Source organism: Manis pentadactyla, chromosome 10, assembly GCF_030020395.1.
Source record: "Manis pentadactyla isolate mManPen7 chromosome 10, mManPen7.hap1, whole genome shotgun sequence".
In the NCBI taxonomy this organism is placed as follows: domain Eukaryota; kingdom Metazoa; phylum Chordata; class Mammalia; order Pholidota; family Manidae; genus Manis; species Manis pentadactyla.
In genome coordinates, this window is record NC_080028.1 from 86,939,141 (window position 1) to 86,954,819 (window position 15,679).

At 50.9% G+C, this 15,679-nt stretch overlaps 1 protein-coding gene and 1 long non-coding RNA gene across 6 annotated transcripts; one reads left to right on the forward strand and one right to left on the reverse strand.

Moving 5' to 3' along the window:
- Window positions 1-598: 598 nt before the first annotated feature.
- ASL (argininosuccinate lyase) lies at window positions 599-10,007 on the reverse strand. Of its 5 annotated transcripts, XM_036907926.2 has the most exons (17): window positions 9,900-10,007; window positions 9,641-9,695; window positions 6,462-6,656; window positions 5,991-6,074; window positions 5,657-5,713; window positions 5,417-5,514; window positions 4,111-4,188; window positions 3,935-4,012; window positions 3,436-3,488; window positions 3,031-3,093; window positions 2,729-2,843; window positions 2,471-2,555; window positions 2,299-2,358; window positions 1,960-2,043; window positions 1,129-1,209; window positions 881-987; window positions 599-786 (listed from the first exon to the last, which is right to left on the reverse strand). In XM_036907926.2, the coding sequence occupies exons 2-17, from the start codon at window positions 9,650-9,652 to the stop codon at window positions 642-644; spliced, it is 1,395 nt and encodes a 464-aa protein (XP_036763821.1). In that variant the 5' UTR covers window positions 9,653-9,695; window positions 9,900-10,007; the 3' UTR covers window positions 599-641. The 5 variants fall into 5 exon arrangements, with proteins under 5 accessions (XP_036763821.1, XP_036763824.1, XP_036763822.1 ...); XM_036907929.2 differs by lacking the exon at window positions 6,462-6,656; XM_036907927.2 differs by lacking the exon at window positions 9,900-10,007 and having other exon boundaries at window positions 9,641-9,890.
- On the forward strand, window positions 10,007-11,387 carry LOC118923739 (uncharacterized). Its single transcript, XR_008992186.1, has 3 exons — window positions 10,007-10,382; window positions 10,498-10,717; window positions 11,330-11,387. It is a non-coding gene; the product is annotated as an uncharacterized LOC118923739 (long non-coding RNA).
- The last annotated feature ends 4,292 nt before the right edge of the window (window positions 11,388-15,679 follow it).

A 15,679-nucleotide genomic window follows, 5' to 3' on the forward strand; every position in this document is an offset into this window, starting at 1 on the left:
GGTCCTTTTCAGAGTCAATGTGACCATCCCTCCCTTGACTGCAGCACAGGGGAGACCCGCTTTGGGACACCACCTGTGGCCCTTGCCCTTGTGGTTATACCTGGGAATTTCTCTGTACACTACTCTGTAGGGTGGAGGTGTCAGCTTTGCCTGTATGAAACTCACCTCATGCCTGGCACTACACACTAGCTGGACTTCGCCACCAAATATACCATCCATCCCCTATAATGGTGCCTGACAGTCCAGGGAAGGGTGGGTTAAGAAGGTGAGAATGGGAGCAAGGGACACTGAAAGAAAGGGAGATGGACAGGGACTGACTGGGTTAACTAAGCCCATCAGGTCCCATCAGGGCTCCTAGGAGGCCAGTACTGCTAAGACCATCAGGGCAGGCAGTGGCTGTGATGCCTAAGGTGAGGGGGGTGGGCCCTGAGTAGGGCAAAGACTCTGATGACAGCAATCCTCTCTCCTCCCTTCCCCATCAGGGCCCTGCCATCCTTGCCCAGTTTCTCCACTTCCTTGATGGCCACAGGGCCTGCTCAACAGATCCTTGAAAGCCCACTGTTGAAGGAGACAGGCTGGGCAGAAAACACACAACAGCCTCCTCTCGGGCCCACTTTATTTGGGGGCAGGTGGGGAGGGCTCTAGGCCTGCTGTGCCTGCAGCAGGGCTCGAACCTGGCCAATCTGCCAGTCGACACTGGAGTGTGCCGTGCCACCCAGGGCAGCGTACTGCTCCACACTGTGCCCATAGTCCCACACGTGGCTCACATCACTTGAGAACAGGGGGCTGTGGAAAAGGAAATGGGTCAGGGCAGCAGGGCCTCCTGGCCTCAGGGACCCAGGCTCACCTCTGGGGAGGCAGCAGAGGGGAGGGGCCATACCTGATGGTCTGTAGCTCCTGCAGTGACAGCTGGTTGAGGGTAACCCCCTTGGTCTCGGCCATGAACACAGCTTTCCCAGAGGCCTCGTGGGCCTGGCGGAATGGCATCTGAGGGTGCCAGGGTGGAAAGCAGCGCTGACACTGGCCCCCTCCCTCCTTGCTCTGCCTGCACCCTCCCTTACCACCCTCACCCCCACCTGGGGACTTCACCAGCCCCACTCCCTTCCCCCACAGCTGCCCCACACTTACCCCTTTGCGGACCAAGTAGTAAGCAAGGTCAGTGGCCAGCATGTCAGGACTAAGAGCCTGTGCCATGTTCTCACGGTGAATCTGGGGACCACCGGCCAGGGGAGTGGGCAGTCCTCGTGACCCTGAGGCATGATGCTGCCAGCCCCAGGCCCAAGGCCTTCCCCCTTCTGTCCCACCCTATTTTGCTCTCTCTCCATAAGCTATCTTTCCATAATCACTGATAGTTTTTAGGTGTGCTTCCAGGACTGCCTTTTGTTTTCAGAGTCCTCATCTCAGCATGCATTAGAACCACTGGGAGGGTCTAAATCACTACGCCTGGGGTAGGGCCTAGGACTGCATGTCTATCAAGTTCTCAGGTGAGGCTGATGCAGATGGTCCCAGGCCACACTTGGAGAGCCACTGCTTTAGAGACACAACTTGAACTATTTAGAAATGCAATGACATGATGGGGATTTGCTAATAAATAATGGGGATACAGGTGGGGGGTAAAGACAGCTGAATCAAGAATGGCCATGAGTTGATCATTGTTGAAGCTGGGTGTTGGTATAGGGGGATTCATCATATATTGTCTCAACTGTTGTATATTGAAATTTCCCATGGTAAATGATTAATCTGGTCAGGCCAGCTGATAGGACACCTTGAGTCTAACGCACTTGTGCTCCACTGTGCAGCTTAAGTTTTGTCCGTTCACTGTTCCCAGGGCCAGAAACAAGCACATACTCCCCTCCCTGCCCCAGGTGTTCTGAACCCACCCACTCTAACCTCCTTTCAAAATCACCCTCCTGGCATGCCCAGAGTTTAGCAATCTGGGGGAGAAGAGGTGTGTCTTGCCTGCAGTGTAGAGATGATGCCTGTGGCCACCTGGAGGACAGCACTCATGGTGTCTGACACTTCAAACACAGCTTCTTTGTCCTCCTGCGAGGCACATGGCAGGTAGTGAGGGCCCAGCAGCCTCACCCCCACTGAGGCATCCCCTCTGCCTTCCAGTGGGAACACTTAGCCCCTTGCACACCCAATATGGATGCAGAGGAGAGCTCTCAGGGCAGTCAAGGGCTGGGTGCACATGATGGGTGGTGGTAATTCTGTGGGCCCCTGCCTGGGTGTGCCCAGGGCCCCAATATGCAGTGTATATGCAGGTGGGTCCTTCACCCACCATTCCCAGCCTTGCACCTGTAAGTCCTTGTTGTAGGTGCTAGGAAGTCCCTTGAGTGTCATCAGGAGCCCAGCACACTGAGGAGAAAATGAGGATCAGGAAGATGGACCTCAGAGCCCACCCTGGAAGTTCCCTTAGGACCCTCTGGGTCCATCTAGAGGCCTTGCTCCAACTCCCTGCCTTGCTCACCCGCCCAAACACTCGCCCCGCCTTGCTCCGAATCAGCTCCAGGCTGTCTGGGTTTTTCTTCTGGGGCATCAGGCTGCTTCCAGTGCTGGGGACAGAAATGGTAGGGCTGACAGGGCCCCCCTGCCCCTTGGCTGGTCTGCTGGCTGGAGCAGTCAGGTCCAGAGACACATAGTCCGGGTCTGCCGAGGGTGTGGGATGGGAAAGCAGGAAGCCATGCTGGTGGGTAGAGAGCTGGGGTAGGGTAGGGCGAAGCCTTACCTGTAGGCATCTGAGAGCTGCACAAAGCTGAATTCCTTGGTGCCATAGAGGATGAGATCCTCAGCCATTCTGCTGAGGTGGGTCATGCACAGCGAAGCCCAGAACAGGAACTCAGCTTGTGGAAGGAAAGGGAGAGCAGGCTCTCTGGTCCCCAGACCTCTCTTGCTCATTACCCAGCTCCAGGTACACTAGATTGGGGTGGGAAGGAGGCTGGAGAGGATCTGGGGCTGGGGACAAAGGTAGCAGTACACAGTGCAGGGGACTGGCCCTGGAGGACAAGCGGGCCAGCTCCCAGGACTCACCCACAAAGTCTCTCTCACTGGTGGCATCCATGCTGTTGACAGTGATAGCCCCAAAATTCAGTTCTGGGGGAGTGGGGAAAGGGGAAGGCAATAGGGCTGGGCTGGTGGCAGAAGGGGCCTCTTCTACCCTGAGCCAGGTTGCCCAGCCACCTCCCCCTTCATCTCTTTGCAGGGAGGAGGAATGGGGAGAGGTAGGAAGTGGGGGGAAGGTTTCATACAAGCAGGAACCCTGAGTCACCCCAGCACCCTGCACCCCACCATGGGCCTTCCCTTGACTTTCTAGCCTCAGTATCCATAGGTAATAAATGAGGATTTCATCCAGACCCCTGCCTCTTTGAGTGTGTCTGCAAGTCCTGGCAGGTGCTAAGGGTGATCTCCCTGGGGAGGAGGGACAGGGTGCCTCACCTGCTTGGAGCAGCTTCCGATCCACACCCAGAGGATTGCCTGCAATGGCTCCACTGTAGGGACAGGGAATTCCAGGTGACCAGGGCCCCCAGTAGGCAGGCCTCAGCATGCACCACAGACACGTGCACATTCCAGAGCTGAGGCCTGGTTGTTAGGGCTGCAGTGCAGTAGACATGGGTACAGGATGTGAGTCCCCATGATGGGGTGGCAGCCATGGGTGCTGGCTGGCTCTCTGGAGCCTCTCTGCAGAGCTCTGGCCCTGCTCTGACACATGTGCTAGCCTGGTTGTCCTCACCTTAGAGAGAGCTGGGAGTCCATGCAGGGACTCCCTCCCACCCATGAAGGAAGAGCCCTACATGGGGAGGCTGGCTATCTGGCCTTCTGTCCTCCTGTCCTTCCTGACTCCTCCTCTTCTGTCGATCTGAGGGCCATGCTAATCATGTGGCAGCATCTGTCCCCGCCTGCAGCCAGGCCCTCAGAGTGCTGTGGCCTCACTCACCTCCCCAGGGGCAGGACGTTGATCCGTTTCTGCACCTCCAGCAGCCTCTCAGAGTCTCTAGTCAGTGCTACTGCATGGCTGTGGGAAGCCAGGGGAGAGGAGGGTCAGGGTGGCCTGGGGCCCTGCCTTCCATCACAGCCACTCCACATTAATGCTGCCCCATGCCCCCCACTCACCTCAGGATCCAGTGGCTCCAGCGGATGGGCTGAGCCCTCTGCAGGTGCGTGTACCCTGGGAAGAGGACATCACATTCCCTGTGGGGGAAGATGAGAGGCAGGAGGCCTGAGGTGCTCATGAGGTTCAGGTGAGGCCTGCCTGTGACACCCAGGACCCTGCAGGGAAGAGCAGGAAGGCCTACCAGGCATCTTCCTGCAGGAGGGTCCAAGTGATCTCCTGGGGACAACACATCACAGGGAAAAGCCCCGGAAGTGGGGTAGTGTGATCCAAGGACTGCACCAGGGCTGTGGGACTTCTTGGGGGTGAGGCTTTGGCCAGGACTGAGTGTACATTACACCTTCACCTCAGGCCTCTACAACTTGGCAGCAGATGAGCAAGGGACGAGGTACATGGTGGGGACCCCATGGCAGTGGGAGCTGCATTTGTGAGCTCCTGAGAAGCTCCCAAGGACCCCAGAAAAGCCGAGGGCACTTAAAAATAGGCAGGGCAGAGGCAGAGGTGCTGTGGGTGATGGTTCTGTTGTTTTTTTAATAAACAGCTTTATCAAGATGTGATTCACATATGATTCACCCATTTAAAGTGTACACTTTAATGTACAACCATCACTACATCCATTTTAGAACATTTTCACTACCCTAAGAAGAAACCCTATACTCATTAGCAGTCACTGTCTATTTCCCAGCACAGCCCTCCAGAGGGATGGTTCTTATGCCCTTATTTTCCCAGGTGGTGAAGTCTGTGAAACAGGGCTCACAGGGAGATGGGCAAGAGGAAAGGTCAGCCTGTCTCTGACACCAAATAGGGACTTTGACACCAAAAAGCAGATCCTTAGCCAGGTCTGCAGAGAGCAAAGCCAGCCCCATTAGACATGAGGTCACAGAAGCCAAAGCTTAGGATAAGGCCAGCAGGAGGCAGCCTGTGCCTCTGTCCTTTGCCAGCCATGCTAGGTGGGGACAGGGGTGGGACAGAGGACCTGGGGCACAGGCAGGCTGAAGAGTGACTTTGGCTACCCCAGGCTTCAAGGTATCTGCCCAGTGCCTTAGCTCCTGCCTGTGAATCCTCAGAGTGTAAGCTTGCTCTGCCTGTTGAGCGAGGCTGGCATGGGAGTAGGGTACACTGCAAAAAATACCCGACTCCTGGCTGCTCTGCCTCCCTTGGTCCCCCCCTATGCCCCAGGGCCTGGACTCCCTACTCTATTCACCCCTGCCATCTGGGTCTGCCATTCAGGCTGCCTGTTGCAGGGGAGAGGAGACCTGGCTGCCCTCATACCCCTGTCTGCACCCTGGGTGTCCTCAGGAGACTCACGCCTCTGCCCGGTCCACCAGAGTTCTGATGAGCTCCCATAGGAGGGCCAAGAGTGCCGAGCAGTTCTGCCGCATCCATAGCCTGAGGTCTGTAACCACCTGGAGGGAGGAGGAGGTGGCACGCAAGAAGACATATGTATTGCTTCCCTGGGGAGCCGGGAGTACTGCTGAGCCCTAAATCTGCTGCCTGGGCTCCCCAAGGTTGGGAAGGCATGGGGGTTGGGAAGGGGGCTGGCAGCACCTGGTCATTCCGACTTCGTCCTGTGTGCAGCTTCCCCGCGGTTTCACCAATGAGCTCCTGGGAGTGGAGGTAGGCAAGGGGTCAGGGTCTGCCTGCACACGGCCCAGTGGGGTCAGCCCGAGAAGGGTGTTGTTCCCCGCCTTCCCAAGCCTGTAGCCCCCCCCTTCCATCCCAGGGCCCCCAGTCCTGCCCAAGTCTCTGCCATCTCGGCTGAGTCCTGCTATTCTGAGTCCTGCCTGCACTCTGACAGTGATGAAGGGAATAGAATGGTGGTGCTTATTCTCAAAGTGGCCAGCATGAGGAGGAGAGTGGAAGCTGAGGGGGGAGTTGGTACCTTCAGACGCCGTTCGTTGGCTGTGTGGATATCCTCATCATCAGGGTTTAGTTTGAAGGTGCCCTGGGCCCACTCCTCAGCCACCTGTAGCAGACGGCAGCAACCCCGGGGGTTAGGCGGACAGACATCAGCAGCCAAGAGCACTCTGACCCTGGTGCCACCACCCTGATCATTGACTGTCCCTGTATAGGAGCCGAGTCCTGAGAGGGCCTCCAGGAGGAGCCTGTGTAGCTCCTGCCCCCAAAGGAGCACCCCAAACCCAGCATATCTTTGCCCATGAACCCCAGGGGCTATTAAAAGATGAAGAGAGACAGCACAGCACAAGGCTAAAGGGCACCTCTTTAGGTGTCTAAACCCCATGAGGGGAAATGACCAGCTTGGAATGACACTGCAACCTGTGCTCAGGGACTTGGTGGGAACCTGGGGCCACAAGGAGGGGCTCTAGGGTGGGCCTTGGGGTGTAGAAAGTACCTTGTCCAGGCCGAGGAGTATCTGGTTCATCTCGGCCTTGGTGAGGAGCCCTGCCTTCTCCAGGCCCCGGCTGTAGGCCTTGCTGCCCTGCACATCCACCTCCCACAGGTGCCGGTCATAGGCGATAGACGAGTTGAACTTCTCCATGATGGGGTCCACTGCACCCACAAATCGGCCACCCCACAGTTTACCGCTCTGGCCAGGAGAGCAGGAGCAATTAATCTCCTCCCTGTCCTCCAGAACAGAGTCTCTCATAAAGGGCCCTCAGGAGAGTTCTCATTTCTGATGGCAGTGGGAGCCAGCAGGAAGGACCACTCTCACTGGATGGATAAGGAAACTGAGGCTCAGAGAGGGAGAAGAACATGCCCAAAGTCACTCTGGGAGTGAGTGTGGGAACGTGGCTGAACACTGAATTTAGGGTTTTTTACCACCACATGACATTGCTCCAGGAGGATGGTGGCTGGGTTGAAGGCATCCCTGAGACCACAGCAGAACTTCTGGGACCTTTCCTGGCACTGACCAAGGTAAGAAGTCACTCTGAAATCCAGAGTCACTGGCTAACACATACTGCATCCCCACTGTGTGCCAGGCACCATTCTAATAGCTTAGTATGCAAGGACAGAAACCCTCTGAAGTAGGTACCAATACTGTCCTGCTACAAAGAGGGGGACACCAAAGCACAGAGCAGTTATGCAGCTTGCCCCTGCTGGGGGCGGTAAAGCCAGAACTGCAGTCCAGCAGTTTGAAGTCAGAGCCCCGTGCTCTAAAGCCCATGTTCCACCAGGGACTCTCTGCTGGCTCTGGTCTCTCCTACACTTTGCTGCAGGGACAGCCAAAGAGGTACCTGAAGGCCCCCTCAGGCTCAAGATACCTGCATTTCTCCCCCATGACTTGAGGCAGGGCCTAAAAATCCAAACCCCAGGACTCCTTTGGAGAGTGCATCAGACACATCTGTTGTCACTAGCCTTCTAGGAGGCCACTAGTTGACCTTCTGCCCTCCAGAGGCCATGGGTAGAGGGCTTGGACAGAAGTACCTCTGTTTTGAAAGAGGGCATAGGCCAAGGCATGGGACAGATGGCAGAGAGAGTGCAGTCAGAGGGCCCAGAGTGCCAAGGATGGAGAAGAGTGTGCAGAAGTGACTTCACTGGCATTTTTTCTGTGGAGAGGGGGTTTATAATGGCCACTGAGAACATATGTCCTCCTCTGTCCTCCTGCAAAGTCCCAGACCTCTATTAGTCACCTAACTGTGGGTATGTTGGACCTTTCTAAGCCTCAAAGTTGTTCCTCTATTAAATAGGGATGAAATAGCACCTGATAGAGTGGTTGTGAGCATTCAATTAGATAAAACTTGAATATGCACATAGCACAGTGCCTGGCACTGAGTCAATTCTAGGTATTACTAAAGGAGGGGCTGAGGGCTGCCAGGGCCAGGGTGTGCCTTCGCTCCACTCCTGGGTGCTGTGTGCACGATGGGGGACTTCACCTCCACCATGCTGTGAGCTGACCCCTTAGTGTCCAGCAGCCTTGGCTGCCACTGGACTCTGCCCTGCAGAAGCAGCCTCCACCCACTTCTGTGTTTTCTGCCTGGTCTGCCCCTTACCCCTCTGCTGCCTCACAAAGCTTAGATTTCCAGTGAAGTGCCACACGAGGCCCTAGTCCTGTACCGAGAGTCAGGGCCAGCCTGCCCCTCAGCCAGGGGGCTGGCACCACCTTCCCCAGGGGGCCCTGGACTCCCTGCCTGGGTTTGTTAGTAATAACAACAACTACTTAATAAGTGAGGCTGCAGCCAAACCAGTTAGTGCCAACCACAGGATGGCCTGTGGCAAGCAGAGGTCACCTGGTGCTCTGGTCTCCTGAAGGCAGCCCAATCTGCATTGGAGCCATGCTCCCACCCCACTGGCAGGCTTCAGAGGACCCCAGGACAATGTCAGAATGCAGTACCACCACCTGGGCACTGAGGAGAGGAGGAAGCCCAGTGTGGGAGGATAAGGCACTACTCCAAGCCAGGGCACATCTGAGCTAGAATGATCCCTTTGGGGCATGGGGCAAGGGCACCGGGATGGGCTGGGATGAGTGAATGCATAAAGGAAACACTGATGTTGTTAATGCTAGTATCATTAGCCACCATTTATTGAGCACCTACTATTGCATGGCCCTGTGCTAGGCATTCTACATGTTCTTACATTCTCCTATGAGGTGGCACTGTTACCCCTATTTAAAAAATGAGGAAAGAGTTCAGGGAGGCCCAGTGACCGCTTCAGAAACCAAGTCTGTTTGGCGGCAAAGTCCAGGCCCTGCCCCCAAGCTTCCACATGACCCAAAAGCTAGCAGGATAGGCATTCTTTATCGGGAGAGAGGAAGTGACTTGTCAGTCACTGAGGGCCAAAAGGGACTGGAACCCAGACCTCCTGCTTCATAGGCCAGGGGTTCCCTTCATTGGCATCAAGCAAGCAGCCCCTTTTACCTGAAGGGTGCAAAGCAACGACCTCAGGGTCCGATACCTTACAGAGGGAGGCAGACAGCTATTATTATCCCCATTTGACAGATACATCAAGGAGGCCCAAGAAAAGGAATCTGTGCTTCAGACTCCTGCCACTCAATGGTGGGAAGAGAACCCAGGAATCCACCATCTCTAAGGAAGAGAGCCCAGTCAGACAGGAAGCCATGGGGCACTGGGACCACCAGGCATGGTCCACCTGGCTCTTTCCGCAGGCCTGAGTCACATGGACTCTGCTGCACAAAGACAATTGCTGCTGCAGAAGTGGCACAGGGTGGGGACTGACAGGAGGACTTGTGGAAAGTAGCAATGAAGAGGGGAGAGGGTTGATTGAGTGGGCAGCACCTTTCCCACCCGGGCAGGGTGCACTGTCAAGTCCGTCGTCAGGTCAGGTCAGGGCCACCTTCCCCGGCAGCACACAGGCCGCCTGGGAAGGGAAAGACAGGGGAGAGCGGCAGTGCAGGGGGCACCGGTAAGTCCGGGGAAGGACCGCTTCCGGGCTCCGGCAGGTGCTCAGTGGGTACGCCGCGCCTGGAGCCAGAGAGCACACTTACTAGGGCAGCTGGCAGCAGGCATGGCACAGGGATATCAGTGTGCAGGTCGCGGCCCTGGCTGGCCCCCAGGGCGCCCCTCCCCCTCGTTTGGGGGCTCGGAGGACCTGCGTCTCCGAGGTCCCACTCACCTCCGATGCCATGTTGGGCGGTTCCTTGTTGTCTGGGATCCTCGGTCCTCCGGGTCTGAAAAACAAGACGGGATTGAAGATCTCTGCGCACGGGCGGGGTTCCCCGGGTAGGGCTGGTTCCGAGCTAGGACACCGCGCGCGGCCCAGAGCAGCCTGTCCTGAGGCGGACGTGGGCAGCGCCCAGCGTGAGCGCTATGGTCCGTGGCGTCTCTGCTCCGCCCTCCCCGCGCGTCCCACTCGTCCCGCCGCGCTCACTCACCACGCCTGACCCCTCGGTCAGTCCCTCCGCCAGCTCCGCGCTGGCTCTCTTCTGCCCCGAGAGCGTCAGCCGCCCGGCCCTGTCCCCGCCTCCTGGCGGCGGCCGGGAGAGGTGGGCGTTGCCTCCGCCCTCCAACCCCGGCTGTGGGCGGCGCCGTGTCCGGCACCGCTTCGGGCTGAGGGACTCCAGGACAGGGATAGGGGACCACGGAGGTGGTTCCTGGGCTACAGGGCCCACGACAGCTGGCTGAGCCCCGCGCTGGACACCCGGACTGCGGGTAGAGCCGAAGACACCTGGCCGGGCCTGGCGAGAGCCCACAAGATAGAGAAGGAGGAATGGCATGCTCCACCGTTCACTTACTCAAAAAAACCCATGTTACCCGGCACTTCCTATGCACCAGGTACAGAGTTAGACACTGAAGAAAATGAGTCAAGAAATGATGCCCTCCCCAAGATGCTCTAACAAAGCGTGGGCGAGGGCAAGGTGTGCGGGGAGCACGGAGGGCAGCATGGAGGGGGGCGTTTATCTTGGGGGTACTCAGGAAAGAGTTCCTTGACATGATTAATTAATTATTCAACACTGTCAAGCTGGGTTCTAGGCGCTGGGGGTACAGCCTCAAATTTCTGCCCTGGAAAGGGCTTCTGGTGGAAATGGCCCCTGAGTTGGGTATTGGAAGATAAATGAGAGGGAGTCAGCTCGGTGAAGAAGGGAATTTGAACATTCCCTGCAAATGGAGCATCCCAGGCAAGGGCCTGGAGGTCAGAATGTGAATGGTCAGCCTGCAGAACAGGAAACTGGCCCAGCGTCTGTAACAAAAGGTAAAGGGTTCCTGGAGGGGGATTGGGAGGAGGGGTGGGAGACTGAGTTGGGCAAGGTTGTGAAGGGCTTTGAATGCCGAGGGAGAGTTTGATGTTGGTCCTGTAGGTCATAAGGACCCAACAGATTTTAAAATCTGGGGAGCCATTTGTTTGTTCGTTTGTTTAGAAAGATAAATCTGGCAACGGTTTTGAGGTTAGAATGGAGCAGGGAAGAGGCCAATGGCTGGGATGGTTTGTGGAATGAAGGTTTTTAGCCCTCATTACAGAGTGGAATTACTTGGAGTTCCTCGAATGCATCAGGCTGTTTCAAGCCTTTTTGAATGCTCTTCCCTGTGTCTGGAATGCCCTTCTCTCACTGTTTTGTGATTCCCATTTGTCCATCAGTATTCTAGCTAAGCATCATCAATGTTGGGGCAACTCTGAGCTCCTCCAGGTTTCCAACTCTGGGCTCCTGTGGGATCTTGTAGGAACATCTAGCAGTCTTTGTCTGAACTGGGAGTGGTGTAGTTGTAGTTTCTGGGTCTTCTTTCCCACCCAGCTGTGAGCTTGGAAGCAAGCCCTCATCCACCTTTATCTTTGTGACCCCCAGCCCTCTCTTCTCTTCTCCCACAGAAGCCCCAGAACTGGACCACAGCAGCCACTAGGTGGATGGAGAAGCCCATGAGCCAAGTGGCCCTGAAAAAACTAAGCATTGTGGCAGATCCCTGGGATCTACCTTCTAGTATCTGAGGTGATGTCCCTTGGAGGCCAAGTGTGAAAGCCAGTGGTACTCTATAAACATGAGGTTACATTCCTAAATATCCAACAACATACTGAGGCCAAACCCTCTGGCAAATGAATGGAGGCTGGAAAAGGAGTGGGTGAAGGTATTTGAGAGCAGGGCTGTAACAATACCTAACATGGTAGTTCATGAGGCACCAGGCTCTGCAGTAAGCCTTCACGTAATTGATCTCATTTCATCTTCACAACAGTCCTATTTGCAGATGAAAACACAAAAGCTGCAAGGGAACTTCAGGGGTTACAGGACATGCCCATGTTAGAAGGGGACAGTCTGGCTGCCCATGCTGTATCACATGGCAGAAGAGAGACTGTCACTCCAGGTTTGCTTGCAGCAAATAGCAAGCATGGCCTGTGCCAAGGCCACTGCAAGATTGGGGATGGGAACTCAGGAGAAGGAGAAAGACAAGGAGGCAGCATAAAGGCTTGTGAAAAGAGAAGCCCAAACAAATGAAAGGAGTCTACAGCCAAAGCCATGACAGTAGACTCTTAAGTGGATGGGTCCCATGATCTTAAGGCAATGTCCTGGGCATTAAAGACTCATGGGAGCCAAGAAGCCAAGTTCATTGAAAAACTGAGGCCCCTGAACAAAACCTCAGTGAGGCTGAGAGAGGCTCAGAGAATTGTGCCTGCCAGTAGCCAGTCTGTTACTGGTGCAGGGAAGATGGGCAGGAGGGAGAGGCCATCTCTAGCCACCAGAAGGACACCCTCCACTACCTTTAGCCCAAAGAGAGCTCAGAATAGAGCTTGAGGGTGACTATCTCAGGCCTTCAAGAGGCAACATTCAGCCCAAACAACATCTAGCTGTCCTGCCCCAGTGGGAGGTTTAGGTGGACCCCACAGCGTGGGAGCATGACTGAAAGGAAGACTAGATTTGGGGCCACTTTGGAAAGCAGTTGCAGTTACCTCATTCTCAAGGACCTCTTTAATCACTCTCAGACTGTTCCCCTTCAGACTGCCAGGATAGATGGGACCTCTGAGGTTTTGGGACTGATATTCATCCATTCCCACGGAATTGCTAGGGTTGCTTGAATCCTATAAAGCAACAGAAATAGTAGCTGGGATTAGATCAAATTTTCAAGCCTTATTAAATGACAGGTGCCCAAATTCATTGCCAGAAGGCCCAGACTACAAGAAAGGCTAATGAAATTCTTTAAGCTGAAGGGAAATGACATCAGATGGAAGCTTGGGTCTATAGGAAGGAATAAAGAATGCTGGAAAAGGCAACTATATATAAAAGACTTTTTCTCTCAATTTCTTTAAAGACAAATTACTATTTAAATTAAAAACAATAACAATATGTTGTTTTATCACAAAGTAGAGGAAGATCACAGTGGAATTACAGTGTTGTAAGGTTCTTACATTATACACGAAGAGGGCAAAACATGTAAGTTAAATATTGTAATCCTTAGAGTAACTACCAAAAAAAAAAAGGTACTTCTAAAAACCCAATAGAGGAGATAATATGGGATATTAAAATATTCTCAGTCCAAATAGAGGATGCAAATAAAGGACACAAGTACAGATAGAAAAAATAGCAAGATGATAGACTTAAATAACTATGTCAAGAAATACATTAATTGTAAATGATTAAATATTTTAATTAAAGGTAGAGATTGTCAGAATGTATAAAAATATAATATCCAAAGATATGCTATCTATGAAAACTCATTTAAAATATAAAGACACAGACTAGTTACAAGGATGGAACAGATATAAGAAATAAGAAATCTGAAATGGTTATATTCATATCAGACAAAGTAAATTTAAGGCAAAAAATATTGCCAGAGATAAAGAGGATCCTTATGTAATTATAAAAGAGTCAATTAATCATCAAGTGCTAACAATTCTAAGTTGGGTATACTCCTCATCACACAGCTTCAAAATATATAAAGCAAAGATGCACGGAACTAAATGGATAAATAACTCCAAAATTATAAAAGAAGATTTTAACATCCCTATCTCTGTAACTGCCAGAACCAGTACACACACAAAAAAGAATCATAAAAGATATGGAAGATCTAAACAAAAGTCATCAACCAACTTGACTTAATTGATATTTATAGAATGTGCCACCCAATAACTGTAAAATGAATTATTGTTGCCCTTTGCAAGACACAGAAGGATGATAACATTTTTTTGTCTTTAAAAATTACCCTTAAAGTCTATTACAGTATATATATACTGTGGCATGTAACTCAGCAATAAGAAGAAATGAATCATTGAGACTATGACTTGGCTGAATCTTCAGAAAATTATGCTTAGTGGGAGAAAAAAAACAATCCCAAAAGGTTACCTATTGTATGATTCTATTGATACATTTTGAAATGACAAATTTTAGAAATGAAGGACCGATCTGTGGTTGTCAGAGATTAGAGACGGTGGTGAGGGGAGGTGTGTATAAAAGAGCAACATAAAAGAATTGCTGCAGTGTTGGAACTGTCCAGTATCTTAACTATGGTGATAGATACAATAACCTACACAGGTGATTAAATTGTGCAGAACTTAATACATAAATAGTCATACACATAAAAAGTATAAGTGAAATGGGGAATTCTGAATAAAATGGGTGGATTATATCAATGTCAATATCCTAGTTGTGATATTCCACTGTAGTTTTACAGAATGTTACCATTGGAGGAAAACAGGCAGAGTATTAACAGAGGCCTCTGTATTATTTCTTACAATGCATGTGAACTAAAATTTTCTCAAGAAAAATTTCAATTAAAGTATATTAAAAAGCTATTCATATTCACTTTAGAAAATACAATAGTTCATCGCATGATATATATTTTTAATTTCTTATCTTTTAAAACACACTTTAAAGAATTTTGTGGTGAAATGATATATCTGAGGCTCATTTTAAAATGCTCCAACAACAGTGACAACAAAAAGGAGTGAGGAGGGTAAATGATTTTCAAAATGCCAATAGTTGAAGTGGGTATGTTTGGAAATTTCCAAGTGTTAAGAAATGCTCAGAGTCCCACTGTTAAAACCTCAGTGAACCTAGGTATACACACATATGTGTGTATGTATATATATATGTGATATATATCATCTTTATTGATATACAATAATATACAAATATTAAAGCCATATAATTTGGTGTGCTTTAACATATATACATCCATTAAGCCACACCATAATAGAGATAGTGAATGTATCCAACATACCCAAAGTATGCTTGTGCCTCTTTATAATCCCTCCCTCTTGCCTCTCTCCATCCATCCCCAAGAAACACTGATCTGCTTCTTATAACCATAGATTAATTTGTATTTCTCTTGGGTAAATATCTAGGAGTGGAATGGCTAGATCATAAGGTAAATGTATGTTTAACTTTTTAGGAAATTATCAAATAGTATTCCAAAGTGGTTGTACAAATTCACCTTTCCCACCAGCAGTATATGAGAGTTCCAGTTCTGCACATCCTTGGCAACACTTAGAATGGTCAGTCTTTTTAACTTTAGTCTTATAGGTGCATAGTGGTATCTCACTATTGTGTTAATTTGCATTTCTCTAATGACTTATGCTGAGCATCTTTTCATGTGGTTACTTGCCATCCATGTATCTTCTTTGGTGAGGTGTCTAGTCACATTTTTTGCCCTTTTTAAATTAGGATGTTTGTTTATTGTGTTTTGTGAGTTTTTTATATGTTCCAAGTATCTTTCATCCAGGTGCTTTGCAAAGATTTTCTATCTGTATGCCAGTACCAATCTATATTAGTGTAACACTGTAGTTAAGTTTTGAAATTGAATAATGTGGACCCTTCAACTTTTTTCTTCTTTTTCAAGTTTATTATGGCCATTCTGGATCCCTTGCATTCTCATGTGAATTTTACAATCAACTTGTCAATTTCTGGAAAAAAGGCAGGTAGAATTTTGATAGGTATTGAGTCTGTAGGTCAACTTGGAGAGTATTGATATTTTGACAATATTTTGTCATATTTGACAATATTTGAAAAAATTTTGATGGTAAGTCTTCTAGTCATTTACATGGGATATCTTTAACTAGATCTTCTTTAATTTCTTTCAATAATATTTTGCAGTTTTCAGGGCACAAGTATTTCACTTGTTTGTTAAATTTATTCCTAAGTATTTTATTCTTTTTGATGTTATTGTAAATGGAATTGTTTTCTTGATTTCATTCCCCAACTGTTCACTGCTAGTTTATAGAAATACAATTGAT